Source organism: Calypte anna, chromosome 2, assembly GCF_003957555.1.
Source record: "Calypte anna isolate BGI_N300 chromosome 2, bCalAnn1_v1.p, whole genome shotgun sequence".
Taxonomy (NCBI): domain Eukaryota; kingdom Metazoa; phylum Chordata; class Aves; order Apodiformes; family Trochilidae; genus Calypte; species Calypte anna.
Window position 1 is genome coordinate 128,138,065 of NC_044245.1, and position 23,479 is coordinate 128,161,543.

At 41.1% G+C, this 23,479-nt stretch overlaps 1 protein-coding gene across 4 annotated transcripts; it reads left to right on the plus strand.

Moving 5' to 3' along the window:
* Nucleotides 1-45: 45 nt before the first annotated feature.
* On the plus strand, nucleotides 46-21,729 carry PLEKHF2 (pleckstrin homology and FYVE domain containing 2). Of its 4 annotated transcripts, none has more exons than XM_030446055.1 (2): nucleotides 46-192; nucleotides 18,357-21,729. In XM_030446055.1, exon 2 carries the CDS (start codon nucleotides 18,371-18,373, stop codon nucleotides 19,118-19,120), a length of 750 nt encoding a protein of 249 aa, XP_030301915.1. In that variant the 5' UTR covers nucleotides 46-192; nucleotides 18,357-18,370; the 3' UTR covers nucleotides 19,121-21,729. The 4 variants fall into 4 exon arrangements, with proteins under 4 accessions (XP_030301915.1, XP_030301914.1, XP_030301916.1 ...); XM_030446054.1 differs by having other exon boundaries at nucleotides 46-132; XM_030446056.1 differs by lacking the exon at nucleotides 46-192 and adding an exon at nucleotides 484-581.
* Nucleotides 21,730-23,479: the final 1,750 nt, after the last annotated feature.

The window sequence follows — 23,479 nt, forward strand, 5'->3', positions numbered from 1 at the left end:
CTCCCAAGATGGCGGCGGCCCCGCCCCGTGCGGGCGGTGTCCCGGAGCCCGTCCCCCGGCGCGGGGTGTATGACCGCGGCGGTGCGGGGAGCGGGCAGCGGGGCTGGCGGCAGCCGGAGTGGAGCGCACTGGGTGAGCGGCGTGGGCTCAGCCGTTTCTTCGGTGGCGGGGTTCGGCCGCCGGGGCCGGCCGGTCAGTCGGGGAGGGGGAAGGAAACTTTCCTTGCGGAGCCTTTCCCCACCGGAGCTTCGGTCGCTTTTCCGCGGCCATGTTGGGAGCCGGGGGCTGCCCGGTGGGGAAGGAGCTCCCGTGGCGGGAGGCGGCGCTGGGCTCCGCTGGTGGCCGCCGTGCGGGACTGTCCCGCCGCGGGGCTTGGGCGCCGCGGTCCGTTCGCGGACGCGCTGCTGCTTTCCGCCAGGAGAGACCTGGCGGGACGGGAAGGACCTGGGAGGGGGGAGAAGGGAGAAGGGCGGCGGGCGCTGACTTATCCCAGGGCGTCGGAGGGAGTTGCGGTGCCTCGGAAACGAGTTGGACTTCGTGAGGGGAGGGAAAACACCAACGGTAGCGACCCGCCGCGTTACGTAAGTGCCTGAAAGTCTCCAACCCGTGAGGGGCGCCCGGGCCCGGGCAGCGGCGGCCGTTCGCTGTGAGGCGGCGGGGCGGGACGGGGCCCCTGTAGGGCGCTCCCTTCCTCGGCGGGCCCCGCGGGGCAGCGCTCCGCTTGGAAGCTCCTTGCGTTCTTAAAACTCCTCGTTCTCTGAGCGAGTCGCCTGAAAAGTCTTGATGCTGTGCTAGAAAAAAAAAAAAACAAAAAAAAAAGAAAAAGAAAAAAAGAAAGCAGCTGACCTGCGAGTGGTGCGGCTGCCGGCGTAAGGTGCAGTTTTATTCTGTGAAGTGCGCATATTTTGGTGAGTAACGTGACCGATCTGCTTAAGATATATATGGCACATAAGCTGTTGTTGTCTGAAGGCGGTTCAGGAAAAGACAGCCACATGTTTTTCCTTGCGCCTCATTTGAAATACTGTGTGCATAGACGCCGATATTTATACACACTGAAACTGCTCATCGTGGCCAAGAAAGCGACGAGTGATTCTGCTGAGCAGCACATCTTGGCAGCAACTTTGTCCCTGCTAAGAGAAGCAGCTGTAGCTCAAGCATTGATGTGGAGAGTTGGTGCAGTAGAGTCTGACAACCTGCTATATCCTGAACCTGAGATTGAGGTTTCCTGTGCCAGACTTTTGATAGAATTGATCAGACTGCTTCCAGAAGCATCACCGAGTCCTTGCTCAGGCTGTCTGGTGTGCTGAGTTGTTAATTGTAAGAATTTGTCCCTGTTTGACAACCACTGCATCACAGGCTGGTATGTGCCTGACAGTCAGACAGGGTCATTAGTTAGCTCAGGAGGCAGTGTTTTTGCAGTTAAACTCTATAATCAAAATACTGTTGACTAATCAAGTGACAAGAATCCTTATGCAAATTAATGCCCCATGTATAAACTCATTTTATTAAATAACATTTTCCCTGTTGTGTTAGGGCTGTGCTGCTTATTTTTAAAACTGCGGTTAAAGTGAAGTGTTGTAAGCCTGAATCTCAGATTCTTGTTTCTGAATGCAAATTGGCTGTGTGCCTCTTGGAGCGTCTGTGATTTTTGCTCTGCATAGAAACTCACATAGAGGAAGTTCCTTAAATGCTAGATGAAAACTAGTGAGTAGAAATTTGGAGTTGGAGGAGCTTGATCAGTTTCCTCTGTTGTATCTTCCAGAAAGAGAGAGAGTAGTGTCTTTTCACCTGGAAGCAAGTTTTCACTAGATACAGTGATGAAATAATTCTTTAGCAAGAGCTGCATTGTTTCCCTTAAATTACGGTCTGAGACTTAACTCCAGTACTGGATATGTCCCTGGACTAACAGAAAATCTACCTGTAACATCCTGAAGACCTTTAGTTTACAAAAAATATAATCAGTAAAATGATTACATTCAAATGGCGTGGTGCTTTTTAGGATTCACAGTCGTGATTGGTGGGTGAGGAAAGGTTTCATCTCTTTTGAGTCAGCACAGTAAAGAAGGATGGAACTGCAGTTTCAGGTGAGGCACAGTATTACTGAGTTTGGCAAATCCTATTTGCCTCCCCAAGAGCCACGTAAGGGTGGTAAAGCTGGGGGAGCATGCTTCAAACTACGGACATAAAATGTGGATCCGGGATGGTGCACAAAGAATGGGGATGTGGGATTTTTTGAAACCAAAACAAACCAAAAAACAAACCAGGGTGCTGTGTGCAGGCAAGGTACAAACACTGGTTTTGTTACATTTGCAGCATTTTTAGTGACTCATCTTCACCAAAAAGGACTAGAAGTGTTGAAGTGCAAGCATAGGGTCAAAGCATGGCATGTAGATGAGGAAGAGTTGGAGTTTTTAATACTTGCAGATAAAATTTTGTGAGAAAGTGTCAGCTAGAATGTCAGATTCAAACAAACAGCATGCAAATTGTGTCTCTTAAAGGCCTTTTATTAGAAGGCAATGTCAAACAAGGAAACTCCAGCATTAGAGGTGGAAAACTTTCTTGGGTAGGTAAGAAAGTTTGTTAACTTGTTTTTACATTAAGAAAGTAATCCTTGTTCTGTATTGCTTCATGTTCTGAAAGTATGGTTGTGATTTATTCCAATCTGTCTTAATAGTCAAGCTTACTTTTCCATGTAATCTCTGATACTTTTTAAAATTGATACATAACACATATATGCATATTTCACTACTTTCAAAGACTGATGAGCTTGAAGGAAGTGTGATAATAAGCATTGCTCAAAAAGAGAATAAATAAGGTGCAAAAATACAATTCTGTCTCAAAAGCCTATATTTGAAACTTCCTATGCAGCAAGTCTGAGTTGGCTGATGTGGAGTAACTTTTCTTTTTGCAACTTAGTAGAGTTCTTGCTTTTACTATTGAAGGGAGTGAAAACCTACTCTGTAGATAGGTGTGGTGGAACATGTTTACCATACTAAACATTATTTTAACATTGTCATGAGCTTATAAGAGCTGATGACATCTGTGTTAGCAAGTAGAGTCCTGCAAATTCTGAGCCTCATGCGTAGTTCTGTTGAAATGAATGAGTCTGCTTGCATGAGAAGTGGCTTGACTGGGAGCTGTAGACAAATACTCTCCTTTTATGAAAATATTATTGTGTGTGTTTCTGAAACAGAAGAGTATTTCATGTTTTTTAGCTTGGCACTTTAGTACTACATAATAATAAAATGCACTCACATGTTTACTTTTAGTGTTACTGCTTTGAAAATGATGTTTTTTATTTTAACTCATTTTTGATGATGAATAACTTCAGGATTTTAATAAATTCTTTGGGTTTTGTTTTCAGTTTTTTTCTTTGCACTGTTATGTTTTAAAATAAAATGGTGCTAAGCATATTGTATATGTAATATACCAGGATTTTGTATCAGGGTAAAAGAGTTGACAGTTTAAGAATTTCAAATGCAGGAATGTTCTGCTACATCTCCCCCTTGCTGAATGTAATAAGATGACATGCATGCAGTTAGTTACTGTGTTGAGATGCAGTCTCTTGAGAAGTTGTACTGATTCAAACAGATACAGGGAGATAGTGAGATGCTGATTTATCTGATCATCCCATTGTCAGCTTTAGCTTTCATTCACTACCTCTTGTACTTCAAACGTTTCATTTAGCGGTAGCTGTTTTGCTTTTAGTATGCCTTCTGTAAAAGGAAAAGCTACAGCATGTTCTTTAACATTTGCATTATAGAGTGTACACATGATTTGTTAATGCAGATTAATATTAAAGAGTGTACTGTGCATGCTGCCATTCAGGTTGTCAGATAGCATCGTTCTTAGAACAGAGCTGTGCAGATTAACTTCAATGCAAACCTTTGTGTAGTTTTCAAAGTTTCCTTTAGATCATGTCATCTTTGCTGCAACAGTGAGAGCCTTAAGAGCAAAGGAAAATGGCTTGTTGGATGAGGATCATGTGGATCACGAGCCCCTGTGGTATGCTGGATGCTGTTTATTGCACTTGGAGGACTGCATTGTGCTGAGTGCTCTAACGTCTGTGCTTCAAGTGCTTTCTATAGAACTTCAAAACGTATGAAAACACATCTGACAAGCAGCAAAAGGGAAAAAGAAGGCCAGTGAGTGCATTTCCCAGGAAGGCCACCTACAGTAAGCTGCTGTGATTGTGGGGTTCTTTCAGGAAATTATTCCTTTTTTTTCCCTTCTACTTTCAGTTGCTTCTGACTTAGCTCTTAATACTGGGTAATGTGAAGCTTCTGAGACTGATTTTTTTCAGTCTACTTCTGTTCTGAAAGCTTTGTATGACAGTGATATATATTTTTCTTCCTTTTAATTTTTCTCTTCCTTCCCCTCCCCTTGACTTTCACCCCCAAAGCTGATCTAGGTTAGCATAATGGAGGTAGGTGAACTGCTCTTTCAAGTCACTGTTTTTGTCTGAAAAACTGGTTACATTGAAGACTGACAGATTCTATTTGTGGTAGCTTTCCTTTTGGCTATTGTTATAGCTGTCAGATGTGTGTTTTCTAGACCTTCACTGACCACCCACCCATATGTCAGCAGGTAGCTGCATTTGGTATATAAAAAAGGCTTATGTTCTGTGCTCAAGAAAGTGCAATTCAAAACTTGGCTTATGTATTTTAGATATTGCTGGATAAATAAATTCTAAATATTGCCGGGGAGTGACATTGACATGCCCATGATTGCAGCACTACATTGTTGTCAAGCTTCCCGAAAATGACAACATGTGGTTTGATTCCAAGCTGTGTGTTTCAGCTGCCTGTGAGCCCCTGATCTCAGCTGGGCTGGTGGTTTGCAGCCTGATGACAGCCCTGCTGTGTGCATGGTTGCTGGGGCTTGAGCCATTTTTTGGGACCAATTTGAGCAGCTTCTTTCAAGAGGTTTAAATGGTAGGCAGAAAAATTCCCTGCAGCTAGCCATACTTGATTTAAGTATGTCTGAATATTCTGTTTTTCCTGCTATAATAGTAAAAACGTACTGCAGCAGTACTTTGTCTGACCCTGTTGGGCAGTGGCTGGTTGCCAGGCCTCCTGAAAGGATTTCTTCAGTATAATACAGTATTAAAGTTGCCCTCCACAGTGGAGATTTCTTAATTTACTTAGATCAAGAGCAGCAGAAATTTTAGGTTTTCCTGGCCAGGAAAGGAGATGGAGCATTGTTACTTGGCTTGTGCCTTGTTAATTTTTGTGGAAATGCTTGGAATTACTGAGCTAGTAAAAGAAACCTCTGTATTGCACAGCTTAATTTAAAGGACACATGCAAGTGAAAATAATACTGATACAGTAAAGTGAAATAGTGATGATGTGGATAAAAGCAGAAGTCCTTTTGTGTTGCAGTTATTTGTGGGATGCTAATGGCTCTTGCCTAGCTTTGACTACTTGTTACCTTAACTTGGTCACACTATAATCAGTGACATACAGTCTGTTCCTTGTTAGACTTTTGGTAAAATTCAGTAACTTCTCTCACAATAGTAATTAAAGTAAACTAAAGAAAACTTAACAGAAGAACTTTTTTTTGCACTGACTGTTTAGAGTGCCTGTGCATGGTAAAAAGCCCAAAGCCAGTGAGGAGTCAGGTGTGCCATGGGTGTGTATCAGTGAAGAAAGGGAAAATAAAATTATGTTATCTTGAGGGAGCTCATTTGAACATGTTCTGGTAGCTCTCAAGTGCTACACCACCCAGGTGCTCTGACATCTAGGAGGGGCTATATTTAGTGTATGCTTGCATATGAGAGAGATATGTTGGAAATCACAATAATCTGTAACAGCAACGAACCACCCAACCAGTCTGGTTTTGGAGAACTACTAGCAGGGTGGATTTGGCAATACCTCTACTTATAGAACAGCTGTATTTGGGTCTCTTTTTTTCTATGCTGTATCCCCTCCCCAAAATAATTTAAATACGTGTGTCTGTTTCAAAATTTTAAAGGTATGTTGATGCTGTGGCTTCTCATACTTGTGCTTGGTTGGCAAAACTTAAGGCAGGATCTAGCTTGCTCTGAAATTGGTCAGATCCTTTTTATTTTTTATGTCCCTTACCCACCATGATAGCATTTGTGTATGTCAGGTTCTTTGCTGGCTAGCCCAGGTAGGTGACATGGTGCTGCAGCAGCAGACTGTCACCAGTGAAGCTGTTCCTTTGGAAACAGAGGGGATGCAGGAATCCATGTACCAGATGGGAAGGGCACACCCGGCGCCTGTCCAGGCAGCCTGGAAGGGAGCGGTAAGGCCCTGCTGCCAAACTGGAAAATAACATTTGCTGGCAGAGACTCTTCAAACAGCTAAACAATTGGAGTAGGGAAACATTAAATGGTAAACAGAAAAAAATGTATTCCAGTGTTTGGTATTTCAGCCTGGCCAAGTGATCCTTTAGGCACTGGCCCAGCACATGGGTTTGTGTCTTCTGGAGCTTCCTGAGCTGAAGAAGGATCACAGAATCATCCAGGTTGGAAAGGACCTCTGAGATCATCAAGTCCAACCCTTAATCCACTGCCTCTGTGGTTACCAGACCATGGCACTGAGTGCCACATTCAGTCTCTTCTTGAAAACCTCCAGGGACAGAGAATCCACCACCTCCCTGGGCAGCCCATTCCAATGCCTGATCACCCTCTCTGTAAAGAATTTCTTCCTAATATCCAACCTAAACCTCCCCTGGCAGAGCTTAAGTCCATGCCCTCTTGTCTTACTGAGAGCTGCCTGGGACAAGAGCCCAACCCCCTCCTTTCAGGGAGTTGTAGAGAGTGATGAGGTCTCCCCTGAGCCTCCTCTTCTCCAGACTGAACACCCCCAGCTCCTTCAGCCCTTGTTCACAGGACTTGTGCTGGATCCCTTCACAGCCTCCTTGCTCTTCTCTGGACCTGCTCCAGCACCTCAGTCTCCTTCCTGAACTGAGGGGCTCAGAATCTAAGGCTCTGGTCCTCTGCCCTAATGCTAAGCTCCTCTGGCATGTTTTTAAGGTGTTGGTCTGTTGTCTGCTGTTCTCCTGGTGGATTTAGAGCTGCAAAGAACTTTTTTGGGCTCGAGATCTGTGGAAGCTGGTTTTGAAACAGTGTTCTAGTGTGTGTTCCCAGTGCTTTGGTGAAGATGAAAGCTGCTGTTTGCTGGCACCAGAGTCTAAGCTAACCACTGCTAATGCTCCTAACTACATACAACAGGAAAATCAAAGGACTAGGTTATTTTCCCATGATTTGACCTGAACATTGACCATTTTTTCAGTTAATTCTTTGATGTTAATTTAAAGGGCAAATGTGTGTTATATATACCTTATAAATAATACAGCTATTATAAATAATATCTTATAGTTTATATGTACTAAAACCTCAGTGTTTTTACTTACACCCATTTCAGTATAGTGACAGCTGTGAGTATTTGGTATGGCCCATATCTGCCTGGATTTTGCTTTCCATGCTTTCATGGATTAGTCTGTCCAATTGGAAACACTGTTCATGGTGGGTCAGGCCTGCCTGTTCACCGCTCTTTGCAAACCTCAGTTTTAGGGTTGTGTAGCTCTGTGCTGTGGGATTTTTTTATTTTTTTTTTTTGGTTTGTTTTAATTCCTTTCATTGTAGCCTTTGCCTGGTTTCCACATGCATGTGCTATCTACCTCTTTTACATCTTCAAAGGCTTAACATGAAAGGTTAAGATTTTTCTCATCTAAATGGCAGTGGTTTGGCTGGCAGTACTGTTTTTTACAAGTGCTGTCCACAGCCCTGTAAGCCTGTATCTGCTTGGGGAGCTCTCAGCTTATCGGAGGACAGGTAAGGACACAGAGATGAAATGAGCGTAGGAAGTTGTTCCCTTTGTTACTCCAACCCTCAGCTACCACGTGGGGGATGGAAAACTCCATATTTCTTTGGAGAAAGAAAGCAGTGGCTTTGTCTCTGTTGTGCCAAGAGAAAAAAAAAAACAGTATCAGCTACCATGGTTTATTATAAATAAAGCTTGACAGTGTTAGGGAGCAGCTGATTTAATTTTTAAAAACCTATCTCTTACAAGAATGCTACTTCTTGACTTATGCAGCAAGTTCTCCTTCTCCCCCAAGAGGCATTCAGGGACTTTTTCCAGTGAAGTTGGAGACACAAGGGAAATAAAACCACTTCCAGTTGGTATTGGAGTGGATCAAGGCTCTCCTGGTTACGTATTCCTCTGTGGTACAAACTCTTTAGTACAGTTTGGGTTTCCATCTTTTCTTTCCTGCTACTGCCAAGTGGGAGAAGGTAGAAGAGCTCTGGGACTTAGCAGTTGTGCATTTCTGAGTCTCTTTAATGGGTACCACGTGTTTCTTGCTTGGAGCAGGGGTGCTGGCATTACAGCACGTGGCATTATGGTCAAGGTGGTTCCTCTTGCCCTTCATGTGGGGCAGGCTGCAAGCTGGCCAGACTTGTCTGGTGGGGCAGCCCGCTTCCGCGTGCCTTGATTTTCCACAAGCCTCCTCTGTGATTATTTAACATTGCAGCTCATTTGGGATGTGGGAGCTCGTCTTCCTGTTTACAAGCAGGTTAAATTTGTGTTCTCTTTCTGGCTAAGGTTTGATATGTTAAATAGCAAACCTTGTGAGAAACTCGTGTAGACCTTGGGGTGGTTTTGCCAGCATACAGCAGCTCGGGCAGCGTGCTCAATGTTGAGCAGAGAAGCCTGGATAGTAAAACAGCATTGCTCTGCTCTTGCTGTGCTAATACATATGCTGCTTGGCAAAAACATAGTATTTTGATAAAAATAGCTTTCTGTAACTAAACTACCTTCTGAGTGGCTTGGGGAATATAAGGTCATACATCTTGAAAGATCTATGTAGAAAATGATCTCCATATCCAAAATGGCATTGGCCTTTCTAAACATTGCTAGCTCAGTTGGATAATGGCTATTGCAATTTTTTAAGAGTTATGCACTTGCCATGGAAGTTAGAAATTTTTTTTGTTGTTCTTAACTTAGAATAATTTATATTCTATCGGCAATTCTTACACAACTGGCCAATTAAAATGAAAAAACAGTCCTTCCTTGTAGGTTGGAAATTAGAGTATACTAAAATTAATGTATTGAAACAACTACTAAACTGTAAGATGTTAGGCAGTTAAAATAGAGATCTATGTTGTACCTTCAAGAAGAATTTTAGTAGGACTAGAGTTGTGACAGTCATTTGGAGCATTTTAATAATAAATATGGAACAGATCTGGGCTCTTTTGGTAATTACAGGTTTATGATGACCTCTGGCTAGGCGAATGCATGGATTTGCTTTCATGACCCATTTGGATGTGGCCAAATGCTGGACTGAGAAATAGTCATAAAGATTTCTAAAATACTGGCAAAGTATTCCTAGGTCGCACGGTGTGAAGTAATGTAGCTGCTATTGACATATTTTTCAGTGTGGTTTCTGCCAGCCTGTGGCTGATGCCAGAACATTAACCAACAGGTTGAGACAAATGAGAGGTTAAGAGTGCTGATTTGTACTGGCTATACCAGCAAGGGGAGTGAGTTGGCTCATCTGTGTTTCCCAACGCTGCAGCCATTGCTCCACAGGCTTGTGCAATGCAGGAAGCAGCGTCCTCACAGTGGGGAAGAAAGAATAAAAAATTGCATTCCTGTAGAAAACATTACACTTGCTATCATACAAATTAGACTTGGGGGAGGTTCACAGTACCACCTATTCCACTTCCCTGCAAGCACAGTATTGATTGATGCTCATACTATGTTTTCTCTCTAGTGTTTGAATGAAAATGTCACAAGCAGCTTTGCTCCCTCAGAGTAATACTAAGTGGCCTTGGTATTGCTGCCTTCCTTTTCTGGTGTTTTATCTTCCTGCTTTGATGTCATTAAATGCCAATAATTAATAAAGGTATGAAAAATGGTGCAAGGAGGCAACAGCATTCATTGTCTTACGGAAAAGGTAATAGATTTTTGTCTCTAAATCAAATCAAGGTTTCTGCCTTGCTACTGGTACTTTTCTCAGTGCTGCAGCTGTTAAGCAGTTCCACCAAAAGTGATTCTGGATAAAGGCTGTGTTGAAGTTCAGAGGGATATTACTGCCTCTTGGTCCTTTCTTGATGTCATCTCCACCTTGATACAGTCTCTTTAATCCCTTGGTTTTATGTCTTTGCAGTATTTTGGTGTAGCTTTTTGTCATTCTTGATATTCTTATCTTTCAGATATCACCAGGGATATCCTCTGCATCTTTACCAGTAGGTTACAACAGCAATAGCAAGACAGTTTATCAAATACAACAGTTTTGGGAATACTTTTGTGAAGAGAATATTCCAAAACTCCTTTTTTAGAAGGCAGTATTTCTCTTTAAGTGACAGTTGTTGTCATGTTTTAAATAGTATCCAGGACAGCTAGCTCCAGCACAGTGCAGGCATTGAGTTGTTACTGTCATGTCAGTTTTTAGCAATGATGGAGAGAGACCTTTAGAAAGCATTTGGCATACTTGTATCTCCTGTCAGCATAGGGAGGAGGTGAAATTTCTTCTGATTTCACTTAACTTTGTAGTCAAAATGGTCTTTTTACTGTTTCATAAAAAGCAACTGGTGAATAATGGAAGTATCATTCATGTTAAAAACCCTGCAGTTCAGTGTTACAAATGTATTTAAGTAACAGAAAAATGTAGATTGAAATATTGATGAATTTACAAAATGGGTCAATGGATACTTAAAACTTTATTTCCCTCAATATTTTATTCTACATGCAAGTTCAATTTAATACTTCTTGCTGGTATATCTATCTTAGTGCAGTTCTTGTGATTACCTTTAGGGTCCTTGTCAAATAGTGGTGATATATGCATGAATGCTTCGATTCTGATTACAGCTAAATGGATCTAAGCACATAGCTTAATTTTGCCAACACAGATGTAAGTGAAACTTTTAATGCAAGTGATGGTATCAGCCTTCTCTGTAAGTATTGCAGGAATATGTGGAGGAGGTGGAACCAGTGAGACCAAAGTGAGATTTAAAATTCGTGCTGATTTCTCTTCTGGCCTGTATCAGAAACTTAGGAGTATCTGCTGTGTATGTGTTTAGTTCAGCAATTTTCCACACTAAAACTATTTACAAAGCATTAGAAATTGATAAGATTCCTTAAACAAGTTGCACTTTAGAAATTTACACTGTGTTGTACTTGGCAGTGGTGCAAAAACTCAAGTGTTGTTCTTAAGAGCAATAAATCTAATACTGATAGAGATTAGAGCACTGTACTACTGTACTGAGATGCTTTCACAGCTGAAAGTTTGTCCACAAAAAGTAGTGATGTTACACTTTCAAATAGAGGTGTAAATCAGAGGGCTGACTAAGGATTCTGGATAACTTAATTGGTTGTGTAAGTCAAAATAGTGTGTCTTCCATTCACAGACAAAGTGGAAGAGGAAAGGTAAATCACTCTGTTGTGATAATACAGTGTGTTACTATTATTTGGAACCTATTAGTAAAAAACCCAAAACATAACTGTGTACTAAATGACTGATTCTGCCTGATGAACTCATTTTAAGAACAGTGTGATGTTTTCCTCTGTTGATCCAGAAGATGAGTCATCTACAAACTGGCCATTTAATGAACGTTGTATATCTGGTCTGTGGATAATCCTTTTTTATCTTAAATTTACAATTGGTTGTTTTCTGTCTTGTGAAAATTTTATCTACCTTTCATGTATGTTTAACTTCGATTAAGTGTAATAAGACAAGATTCAATTCTGTTTGGAATCTGTATTTCATTAGGAGCCTTAGAGCTGTGGAGTCAGAGTCAGACATAAAAAAATCTTTATCTTGTATTAATGACTCTAAACAGGAACTTGTATGATGAAACATAGATGTTGCCCTTAAGTTTGGATGTGGTGGAATAGCTGCTGATGTTGTCTGTATATGGAAATGTAGGTGTAAGAACAAGGGTTCTCTGTGACACTTGAATAACTATTTAGAAGTTTATTGAGTGTCAAGTTATAATGTGATTTCATTAAGATCTGCTGTTTCTAACTTTTTCTTTATTCTTCTCCTTGAAGGAGCTTTGAAGAAAAATAATGCTAAACATCATATGCTTATTAGTTAATGGTTATTAGCAGGGGCTGTGTACTGGACAACACTTGTTCTTGCCCAGGTCTGAAAGTAATGGAGTTGTGCTGGTTCTGCAGTATTGCTGAAGAAGCTTGGGAATTCAGGTTGTGTCCCTTTCCTGCATATCTTGCATGCCTGTCCTGCAGTGTGAAGGGATTGCTGGTTGTGATGGTAGTGACCTGGGGTGAGGAAATGGGTTTTGTGCTGAGCTGTATGTGGTCTGGATGGTTACACCATTAATAGGCTTTTTACATCTCATTCCTTCCCTCCAGAACCCTTGTGTTATCTGTTCTGTGGTGATCATGCCAGCTGCTACAGTGTAGTAGCAGAAGGCTTTTTTCTGTCAGTGTTGAATTAGATGTAGCTGTGTCAGTCAGGGTTGCTCTCTTTTTAGTTGACTCATTATACCTGTTTTCAGCCACAGCTATTCTGTGCAGTTTAGTCTGGCCTCTATCAAGCCCAGAGCTAACATAAAATAAACATTCTCCTATTTTAAGTGAGACCTATAGAAGCATTGAGTCCTGCAAGATTGCCAGTTTGGTCACCACGATACAGTAGCAGAAAGAAAGAATTAAGTGGGAAGTGACTTTCCCGTGCACAGCAACTCTAGCAGAATTACTTTCCTGATGCAATAGTCTGGAATGTTAGGAACTGTCATAAATATGTACCTTCTTCAACATGAGTTGTGTTTTAGGTAAGTGGGTAACTTGTTATTAAAAGTTTTCAGTAACATGCTTGCTCACTTTGAAGATGACCACTCTCATCAGCAGGATGCAAATATAAAACAAGTGAAATAGGGAAGCATGGAGATCTTTATCTTAACAATTTTTTATTTCTTTATAAGCCTGTTGTGAGAAAAAATAGAAGTAACAAGGTCAATGCCAATTCTGCATATGGTAGAGGAATTGAGACTTTGTTATGAAATACTTTGTCACTTTTAAATAGCATATTATGCTATGGAAATGAAAGCCCAGCATCTGCATTGTGAAGTGGGTTTACTGAGAGTGTGTGGGAAGGAGGGCAAACAAAAGGTACTGTGGCATTTTAAGAGTTGAGATTTATTTGGAAAGGCTGTTAAACCTTGTGCAAGGTACAACTTTCTGTAGTTAATATTTCTTGCAAGGTGAATTGTTTATTTTTGTGATGTTTTTGTTAGCAGTTAGTACTACACTGCAGTCTGGACACAGAAAATGTATTTGATGTGACGGACTCCTTACAGACAAATGGAGTCCTTGCATAAGTGCCTGGGGACCTCTGGGATTTTGCAAAAAGTGTGAAACTGGAATCAGATGGGATGAAAGGCTGAACAATAGGTTTGAGGTTTTTGTCTTCACAGAATCCGTAAACCAAAACTAAAAGATACTCCCATTGCCCCCTTGAGTGAAGCCTGTCAATTTGAAGCCCCTGGTTCTGGTTTATTCCTCACTTACTTTGGGGAAGATTTGGGGCATGTTTTCAGCAATTTGCATCACTTGGGAATTGTTTTGTTTGATTACATCATGTGATCCTGCATCCTGAGGGCAGTAATCCAGTATCTGTATAGTGGCCAGCAGTAGAAACTTCAGAAGATGGTTTTAACTGGCAGAGAGGTCAATATTACCACCCAGTTTCAGAGCTTGTTCCATTATCTTTTACAATATATCAGAATATGCTTTAAGAAAAGATTGTCATAATTTTAAAAGACCAGTGATTGATAAGCTTGGGTAGCTTTTGGGCTATGACATTTTGACCTTATAAGTTCCTTTGCGTGCCCAGACAATATTTTAATTTGGCATCTCCTTGGACTGTGTGCTTGTGAGAACAAGAGGTGCACCTCTTCTCCTAACTTAAGCTCTTGTGGCCTAAGGTTGGCTCCTCTTTTGTATTCCTGGTAAATTTTTCCCATGGTTCATTATTATTTGTGATCATCATACTTTTCAGATAGTTTCTGCCTTTCCAAACTTCCTTCCTTTCTTAGAAGAGGCTAGTGAAGGTGAATGTGCATTAGTGTGCAGAGGATTTCAGATGGATTTTTAATTTATAGTTCTCCAAAAACTTGTAAGAAAAATGTCAGAGTGCTTATTTTGAACAGTCTGATCTATAGTGTGGGAAAATATAATTAATGCCCTGGAAAGGTGGAGTAATCAATTGGCAGTCTGTGGATTTTGGTTTTTCCCTTAATGGAGGGTGATAGGAGAGAATTTGTTGAACATGATAGCCACAGTTTCCATATAGAAGAAATGTGATTATCTTGTCTTTCCTAATAGTTCTTAACTTGCCCCACATGCTTGCTTAAGTCCAGTAAGTGATTATTTTCACAACAAGCTGAAAGTACAGTCTTCAGCACAAGTTCTGGACTCGTGTCTTGGTTTCAAGCCATGGTGATTATTAAACGAGCCTGGTTAGAGTAATTTTCTTAGATCATTCTAGAGAACAGTTAATGAAAACCTTTAGTATTTTCTCCCCGTGTTTTCTTCTCCCAGTGTGTGTATGACTTGTATTTTGAAAGCTTTCATGGTGACCTTGAACTGAGTTTGCTGTTTATTGGCAGGGAGTGCAGAGAGGGCTGAGCTGGAGTTGTGGAGCAGTGAGTGCTTCCTACAGGTTGCAGTAACTTCACACCAAGAGCTTGCTTCACCGAAACTCATCGGTATGATTGTGGGGCCTTGGGGGGTGGTGTTTCCCCTTGTGGACTAGCAAAAGCATTTAACTTGATGTAACTTGCAGATTATTTGTATAAAAGTGTAAGTTCAGAAGTAGTGCACGTTGATACGTACCTGCAGAAAAGTGTGTTCTGCTCTGTCCCCTGGGTGCTCTCCTGACTGATTTCCTGCTCCGCATGGCAGAGAACGTGGGATTACTGAGTAACTTTAGGCTGACCCTGTGACTGACTCCTTGCTTTCGAAGTCCAAAGCAGCTGTGGGTTCAGCTTTGACACTTGCAAAAGCTGTTTGTTGCTAGTGTGTTGTTAGGTGGGAATAGCTATTGGGCAGTTAATGGCAATTAACTCATTCCACACCCGGGGCTTCTGCAGCCAGGAACCTGAATGTGATTTTTGAGATTATTATTTTACTTTATTTTAATATTTTTATTATTTAGCCTAGTACTACAGCAAATGCATATCAAAGAGTTCCTTGTCTTGTGCACTCCTCCCTTAGTACTTTCTTCTTGGTAGACAGCAAGAGAGTTGTTGAGACAAGCCAACAGCATTTGTGTGGGATGGCACCTCTGCCTTAGACAAGGCTGTAGTAGAAGTGAAGGTGGTCACTTAACCAAAAAACTCACTCCCAAGTGCCAGTATTGTATGTCCCTACTGTGTGGTAATAGCTAAATGAAAGGTGGTTGTTTTTTGGTTTTTTTTTTTTAAGTGGCTAGATCTTAACATTGAATAAAACATGTAATAGGTGAGTATTGTGTGTTCCCATGTGTATAAGTTGGTGCTTGGAATTCTTGAAAGAAATAAGTTGGCTATTGAAAAGTATGTTTTGGATATGCCTATCTAGTTGTAACAATTAAAATATTCATTGGTGTAATTTTAGGGTTCTGCTGTTTGCTGGGAGGAAAAGGAAAAAAGAACCTGTTTACTGATCAGTTTTAGCTGATGTACTTTCCATGTAGGGCACTGTCTGAGCACCTCCATTCCCATTCCTCCATTGCCTCCCTCCACTGCAGCAATCCTGCCAAGCCAAGCCTAAAAACACTGCAATTTGTTCTTGATCAGCCCTGATGTAGTTCACTGTGCAGCTTTTGTGATGGCTAAAGGGAGCGGGAAAGGGGCAGATGGCATAAATTGGTATAGCCACAGAAGGGAACAAAGCAGAACCATAACAGCTAAGTTTTTAGTGGAAGGATTTGGGGATTTAGTACAGTGTCCACTTGTGGGCATCTCTCAAAGGGGACAGTGAACAAAGTGTCAATAACCTTGACAAGAATAATTGTTCAGAAAAGTAGGGATGGTGAAGGAGATGGAAATAGCAGGGTGTAGGGATTTTTGTGTTTTGGTTTTTTGTTTGTTTTAGTGTTTTTTTCCTTCCACTCAGACTTCTCTCTACATATGCAACAAGAATTTCAGTCCTCAGAAAGCTTAATAGAGAAGGTGGTGATGGTTATTCTGAAGAAAAAACGCAACAAACCAATTTTTTTTTTTTCAGCGAAGATGAATTAAGTTTACTGTTAAGAAACTACTTCCAAACTGATCAAATGGAGAGCTACTGGATAGGGTATTGGAGGAGGTCAACCCTTTTTAATTTTTCTTAAGGTTTGACTGATACCTGGTGGTAATAGTGTAAGTGTACTTGCTTGTGTGCTTTGATGCAGCACAATTAAATCTCTTAAACCCTTTTTGTGTCAGCTAGTATTTTGTCTTTACCTTCTGCTGATCAGAGTAATTTCAGATTTGGTGGGCTTATAGTTCCACTAACCATGAAACTGATTAACACAATACTCACATATTGTAACTGATGCTCTAAGACACATAAGGAAAATTCAAAAAGACTGCTGAGTAATATCTTTTAATAGTTCTTCTGTCTTCAGTGTCAGGCTTCTCTACAAGCTGGTGTCATGTGCAGAGCTTAAAGGTCAGTTTAGATCTATCAGAGGAAGACCAGTTGTCAGACTCTTCTAGTGTGGAACTAATTAAAACTCTCAAACCAGTAGCTTAAAAGTTACTTCTTAATCACACTTAACATCAGGCATGTGGATTTATGTAATCACGGGTAACATACTTATATAGATGTGCCTTCATGCGATGTTTCTCTGCCACTGAATTTCTATCAAGTTTCATCTCTATTTAGTAAGGAAATACAGATTCATAGGAACAAGATTGATTGGATCATGTTATGGCAGAGCAAGAGCCTGAGCAGCATCAAGTCTCAGCCTAGTTTCATCTCGGTTATAAGGTGATGTTTTATTGATGGCAAGAAACTGTGTGAACATAGGTGACTTCCCAGACTGGGATAAAGTTGGGAAGGGCAGGTAGTATTTTCTGCTCTGCTTTCCTTCAGGCCTGTTCAAAGCAGTGGTTGTACCAGAGCATCAGCTTTGTGGTAGCATCAGCCCTGTGGTAGCTGGAAAGTAAGGCACAGGGAGAGCTGTCTTCTGCATACCAAGAAACAAGTTTATCCTTAGTACTTGCCTCTGCTGGCTGTCTCACTGCTCCATCAAGCACGTGGTTTATGAGGAGCCTGGCAAAAGCAAATGTGGATCAGACTTGACAGGAGTTTCCTTTGCCTGATTTCTACCCAGGAAACTCTTGGGTAAAAGGCTAGAGTGGTTTGCTGAGGTACTAATCACTGTAGTAGCTTGTTATTTTCAGTTTGCCCTTGGATGCCTTAGGAATCTTACCCTTGGGGTAGGGACAAAGGGTGGTTTTAATCTGTAATTAGTAAATTTGTAGTTTATCAGCACTTCCTGAAGTACAACTCTTCCCTGCATGAGTTTCAGGTGGGTAGGTCACTTGCTCTTTCTCAGGAGAAGCTGCAAACTTTGTGACTTGTCCCCTGTGCTGATCTGCTTGTGTACGCTGCCTGATCATGGTTGATGCAGATGTGGTTCAAGCAGGCAGAGGGAGAGACTGAGGGTCCTGCAAAAAGAAGGCCGCAGCAAGCATGTGATGGGCCACCAGCCATGACGTGCTCCCTGCTCCTGGCTGCAGAGTGTGCCATGAAAGCATTGGTGGGCAGTGCAAGCTTTGGCCCCTACAAAATGTTTCTAATAGGTAGATTCATGGCTTTGGCCCATGATTTAGGGCTTACTAACTGAATAAAAGAGCAATACTAAGCTTTGGGTATGGTGTTTTCCTATGTTAGTATCAATTATATTGTTTTGTTTGCTGTGTTAACACTAACATGGGTCTCCAAGCTATTCTATTAAGTTACTTTTTCTGTCACTATTAGAATCTGGAATGATTAATGGTACTTTCTTTTGCCATCCAGAGAGTAGGTGTAGGAGGATATAAGGAGACACATGAGCATTAAACCAGGATGCAGTAACCTTACTAGAGGAGAAGCCTCCTAGTCTGTTGCCAGCACCTCTCGAGTGCAGTGCTGTAGGTGCTGTCTGTGTGATAAAGATAGCTGTCAGCTGGATGGAACATTTTTGCTTTAGAAAAAAAAAAAGACCAATTGGTTGCTAAAAATTCTTAGGTGTTAATACTTACTTAAATCTATCCCAAGTCAGTGCCTCTGAGCCAGCAGGTTCCATTAGACTTTTTAAGGAATTGTGGGGGAATTGCTTGGGGGACAGGGAAGATTCAACTGTTGTTGAATCAATCCTGTTCTAACTACAATTTTTTTTTCTGATTTTAGGATACTTGTGAAAGATGGTGGATCGCTTGGCAAACAGTGAGGCAAATACTAGAAGAATAAGTATAGTGGAAAACTGCTTTGGAGCAGCTGGTCAACCTTTGACTATCCCTGGGCGTGTTCTGATCGGAGAAGGAGTACTAACGAAGCTGTGTAGGAAGAAACCCAAAGCAAGGCAGTTCTTCCTGTTCAATGACATTCTTGTTTATGGTAACATTGTCATCCAGAAGAAGAAATATAATAAACAGCACATCATCCCTCTGGAAAATGTCACTATTGATTCCATCCAGGATGAAGGAGACTTACGGAATGGGTGGCTTATCAAGACACCGACGAAGTCTTTTGCGGTTTACGCTGCCACTGCTACAGAGAAGTCTGAGTGGATGAACCACATAAACAAGTGTGTTTCTGATTTGCTTTCCAAAAGCGGGAAGACTCCTAGCAATGAGCACGCAGCTGTCTGGGTACCAGACTCAGAAGCCACTGTGTGCATGCGCTGTCAGAAAGCAAAATTTACCCCCGTCAACCGTCGGCATCACTGCCGCAAGTGCGGCTTCGTGGTGTGCGGGCCCTGCTCTGAAAAGAGGTTTCTCCTCCCGAGCCAATCTTCTAAGCCTGTGCGGATTTGCGACTTCTGCTATGATCTTCTTTCTACTGGGGAGATGACTGCTTGCCAGTCTGCTAGATCAGACTCCTACAGCCAGTCACCCAAATCATCTTTAAATGATGTATCTGATGATGATGATGATGAAGACAGTAGTGATTAAGCACCAAGTGTTTTTTCCCATGTGTCGCAGTTTGTGTTTCGAACGATAACGGAGCTGCTTTTGGGGAAGTCTGTAGTGAGGTTCCTCAGAAAAATTGTGTTCTAGCCATAAAAATATGCCTGAATATCTTCGATTGTGATGTGCCTCAGTCTATGAATTCTCTAGACAATAGTGTTTTTCACTCCTCTGCAGGGATAGACCATTGCGAACGTTATCCGAGTATTTTCCAACTTCTTATACTTGAGTTGTGTCAAGGTTAGACTTCTGTTGAAGACTGGAGAATAAGATGTACTTTCTTAATTTAACAACCCATACTTCCTGATGTTTCATATTGCTAAGTTCTGTGTGGGTTTTTTCCAGATACGGGGAGGAATACTCTAAGCATGCATGGAACAATGATGTTTTGGTTAATCCTTTAGACTATCTTGTTTTTCTAATCATGGTTTATAATAAGTTGAAATGTGACACAACTTACAAACTCAAGTGTCACAAAACTTGGAAATTGTCCTGTTTTGCTCTTATTTATGACTTCCTATGCCAAGCAGTGCCTTTTACCAATTGTGCTGATTCAGGAAGAAGAAAACCCTTTTCTATGTTGTCTGTATTTGCCTGATGCTGGTATCTGAGAGACTGTTGGTGCTATTGAAAAAAACTGCTGTGTTCAAAGTGGAGCTTTGACAAGGTCATAACTGTACCCCAGGGTGGGTGACAGAAATTCAGATCACATGTCCTCACCTGTGCAGAGAGACCCAAAGACTCCGCAGATTCCCCCAGGCTTCAGCGGGGTTCTCACTGGAGAAGTTGCATTGCGGGTCAGGATCTTGAGATGAGAAGCTTAGTTTTCCTTTGAGAGGCTTTCTAAGGTTTAAATTTTGGCAAATGCATACTGAAATTCTGGTTGGGTGATATAGCATTTGGATGTAATAACCTATATGTTTTTGCAAATAGTTCCCCAAAATGGCACTAAATTGTTTCTTAAAACATTGGTAAGAGGGTCGGGTTGGGGTTTTTATTTCTCCCCAGGAGTTTTATTGGCTTGTCTAAAAATAACTGCATATTTTGAACAAAAAGCCTGCAAGTTTCCTTAGAAAACTGGCTTTCCTTTTTACACAGCTAACCTCAGGATAAATGTGAGATGCAAGTTATTTCATTTTAAATGTGTACCCAGGACCAAGAAAGATGTATTTAAGAACTAGAATGAAATTGTTGGTGCAGAAAATGTCTCTACCATAGCATTCATTTTTAATACGTCCTTGAATACTGAAATGGCATGTCCCCATATAAATGTAAAAGTCAGACTTGCAAAGACATGTTTAAACCCCAAATACTATGTTTCTATATTTTTGTAATGGTAGTGTAAATTTTGAAGCAGGAAAACATCTTTGGAATAGTTGTATGAACACAGTAGCAACTGACTTTATAAAAAAGTTAAACTTTTGTATCTCTAAGCAACAATTTCTGCACTGTTTGCCTTGGTTGGCAATAATTTGGTTATATATTTATTGAATAAACAATCAATGCTGCATATTGCACTAGTCTCCCATTCTGTACACTGTAAATGTCAGTCAATGTTTTTACAATAATTAGCAAAGCACTTCAAAGCCATCTATGAGATTTCTGGTAGCTAAAGATGCACTTAGCATCTTTAGGGGAGCACTCTCCATTAAAAGTCTGCAAGACATTGCTTCAGGTGAAAATTGCATCAATATTTTTAGCTTGGGCAATTTCTAAAGGTAAGGGCTTTTTAAAAGCACTGAAGAGTATTTGATGTATTTTGAAATAAACATAAAAAGGGGAAAATGCTTTCTGATAGAGAGCATAAACCAGGAAGATGCTGTAAAATTGCCAGATAAGCAATAAACAATTGTATATAATGAAAGTGTAGCTGAAATAAGTAGTTACATACACTTATTCCCTGAAAGATGGTGGGAATGGTGACCTGCAGCAGGGGAAAATAGACTGTTCTGAGAGGGCACTTTCAGTTAGTAGTGCTTCCTTTTTGTACCTCTCTTAAATATTTATATTTCAGGAATGGAGACTTGTCAGTTTCAGTTTTTCTACAGACTTAAAGTACAAACCTCCCTTGTACATATCTTCTAGTGACTAACAGTAACTTTCTTCCTGCTGTAATTGTTTCCTCTTTCCTAAGCTGTTAAATATTAATGTCTTGTTAAAGACTCTCTCCTTGTATTCTTTTCCCTGCGTTTCTGTATGTTGTGCTTACTTTTCAGCACTTTTTAGGGGGTGGGAAGAGGGCAAAGAGTTAGATCACATCCTATATTTTGCAGAATGTTTCTTGTACCTTCTTCAAGTATCTTTTTATCTGTGAATGAAACTTGCACTGTGCTGCACTGATCCTTGAAGCTGTAACCAAACCAATGCGTAAGTGTGGGATTTTTCATCTGAAATTGATGTATGTGGTCCAAGGTTTTTGAGAAAGCATTAAAAAAAAAAGTGTTTTATGATAATACTCCTATCCCACAGTGGTATTTGTTTAAAACTTTACAAAATGGACTTCTCTTGTACTTACTCCTGAAAGGGCTCATTTCATATGTTGTAATCTTGTTCTGTCAAATTATTTTATTTACAAATATATGATGTAGCTTCAAGCCTATGTGTTTTTTTTTTTTAACTGAGTGCCTTCAAGGATGTCAGAAAATAGAGTGGCTGGTTTTTATCTTGGTGGATATTTTAGCAGCAATCTTACTCATTCTCAGGAGGGATTAATGAACTGGGAGTTGGAAATAAATGTAGTTACAGATTTAGAAGCCTTTTAGGCATTTGAGTAACTGCTTAAAGCGAGGATGACCAAAGCTGTTGTAAGTTTGGCTTTCATTGACCTCATGTCTTCTGAGCTGCTGGCAGAGGCTGGAGGACACCCCATGTGTGGCAGGGTGCAGAGCAGCCCAGCCCCAGCTCTTCAGGTCTCTGCTCTGGGCCCAGTCAGACCATTGATGAAGACAAAATTTCTTGTTGTATTAGACTGAGGAGTTACTGAGTACTTTTCCTGGAGCTTCTATGCCCTCAAGATCTTAAAATAGTGTTTAGGTACCATCATTCTCTGTGTATATTATGCACGTTCTTTGCTGGTACTTAGTAGTTCACTTGCTGGAAGTACTAAAGGAAAGGGAAGAGTCTCTTAAGGTTTTAATTGAACCCTCCTAATTTTAGCCTCTGCACCTAAACTGCCCTTGTTATGTTAAGCTAAATGAGAGTGGTTTTGTTTTGGGTTTAATGCAGCTGAGCTTCCTGTAGCTAATGAGTCATCTGTGGGGGTCAAGCACTGTTATTCACTTTAAAATATAGTTTAAAAGCATGAGCAAGTGGATTAAGGAATGCTGAGTTTACAGCGAAGTTTCTAAGATCTCTCTTAATAGGCAAGATTATGAAAATGACATGAAAAATCTTATGGGGGGGGGGGGGTTTGTCCCTGCTGGGGGGGTGAGGGGTTACTCTTTTCCTAATCTAATGCAAATGAGACTGTGGTTGCTGGTTGATGTTCAAGTGGAAGCAGATTGGAGGTTGTGTTATCGTGTTTTTTTGTATTTTCCTGTAATTTCACTGAACTGGTAGGAGAATGCCTGGTGCTGTTAGCAGATCCAGCTGTAAAAGAGTCAGGGTACTGATTTCCCCTTCCCCCATCCCCATCTGAGTTGCAAATTATTGTAGTAAGTATTATAAAGTCTCTTGGCTGTTTACTGCCTTTCCTTTGATGAAATCTGAACTACTTGTTTGTGCCTGCAGCCAGCCCCTTGCCAGCTCTGGCTCTTGTGACTCACTGGGTGCCCGATGCTCTCACCACGAAGAATCTCTGCTCTGTTCCTTTGCTGTGATGGAGTTGGGAGCTGCTGGGGAGTGCAGGGGTCTCCTCTACAGTGACAGCTCCACTGTACTGAACACATCTGAAAATATTTTTAAACTCAATTAGCAGTAAGAAATCTGAAACTTTGATCTTCAGAGTTCCATTGCTTTCTAAATTAACTTTCTATTTGCCTGTGAAATACTACCTGTGCCCAGAGTAAAAATCAAAGAACTGCAAGTGCACTTGGACACATTAAGGATAAAAGCTAACAATGTAAATGGATTGAATTAGTGGTGAAATAATTAGCCAAGGGGCAGGAAGGGTTTTGGGGTTGCTTAGTCCATGTAAGTGTTGTTTAGCCTGCCTAAGTGGAATATCTTTCCACTGGGATGTAGTTCTAAGTTTGTAAAACATGGAGCTATTTATATCTAGTATTTTAAGAAACTGTCTCAGGTTAATTTCTGCAAGCATAAAAAGCTACCAAGTGGCAACAAAACCTAAGGTGATGGAAAGAGACCCTATTCTACACCCCCTCCCACCTCGTTCTGGGTCATTCT

Bases quoted from the DNA above. Each gene is read 5' to 3' on its own strand.
- PLEKHF2 (XM_030446055.1), top strand. From the start codon at position 18,371: ATGGTGGATCGCTTGGCAAACAGTGAGGCAAATACTAGAAGAATAAGT.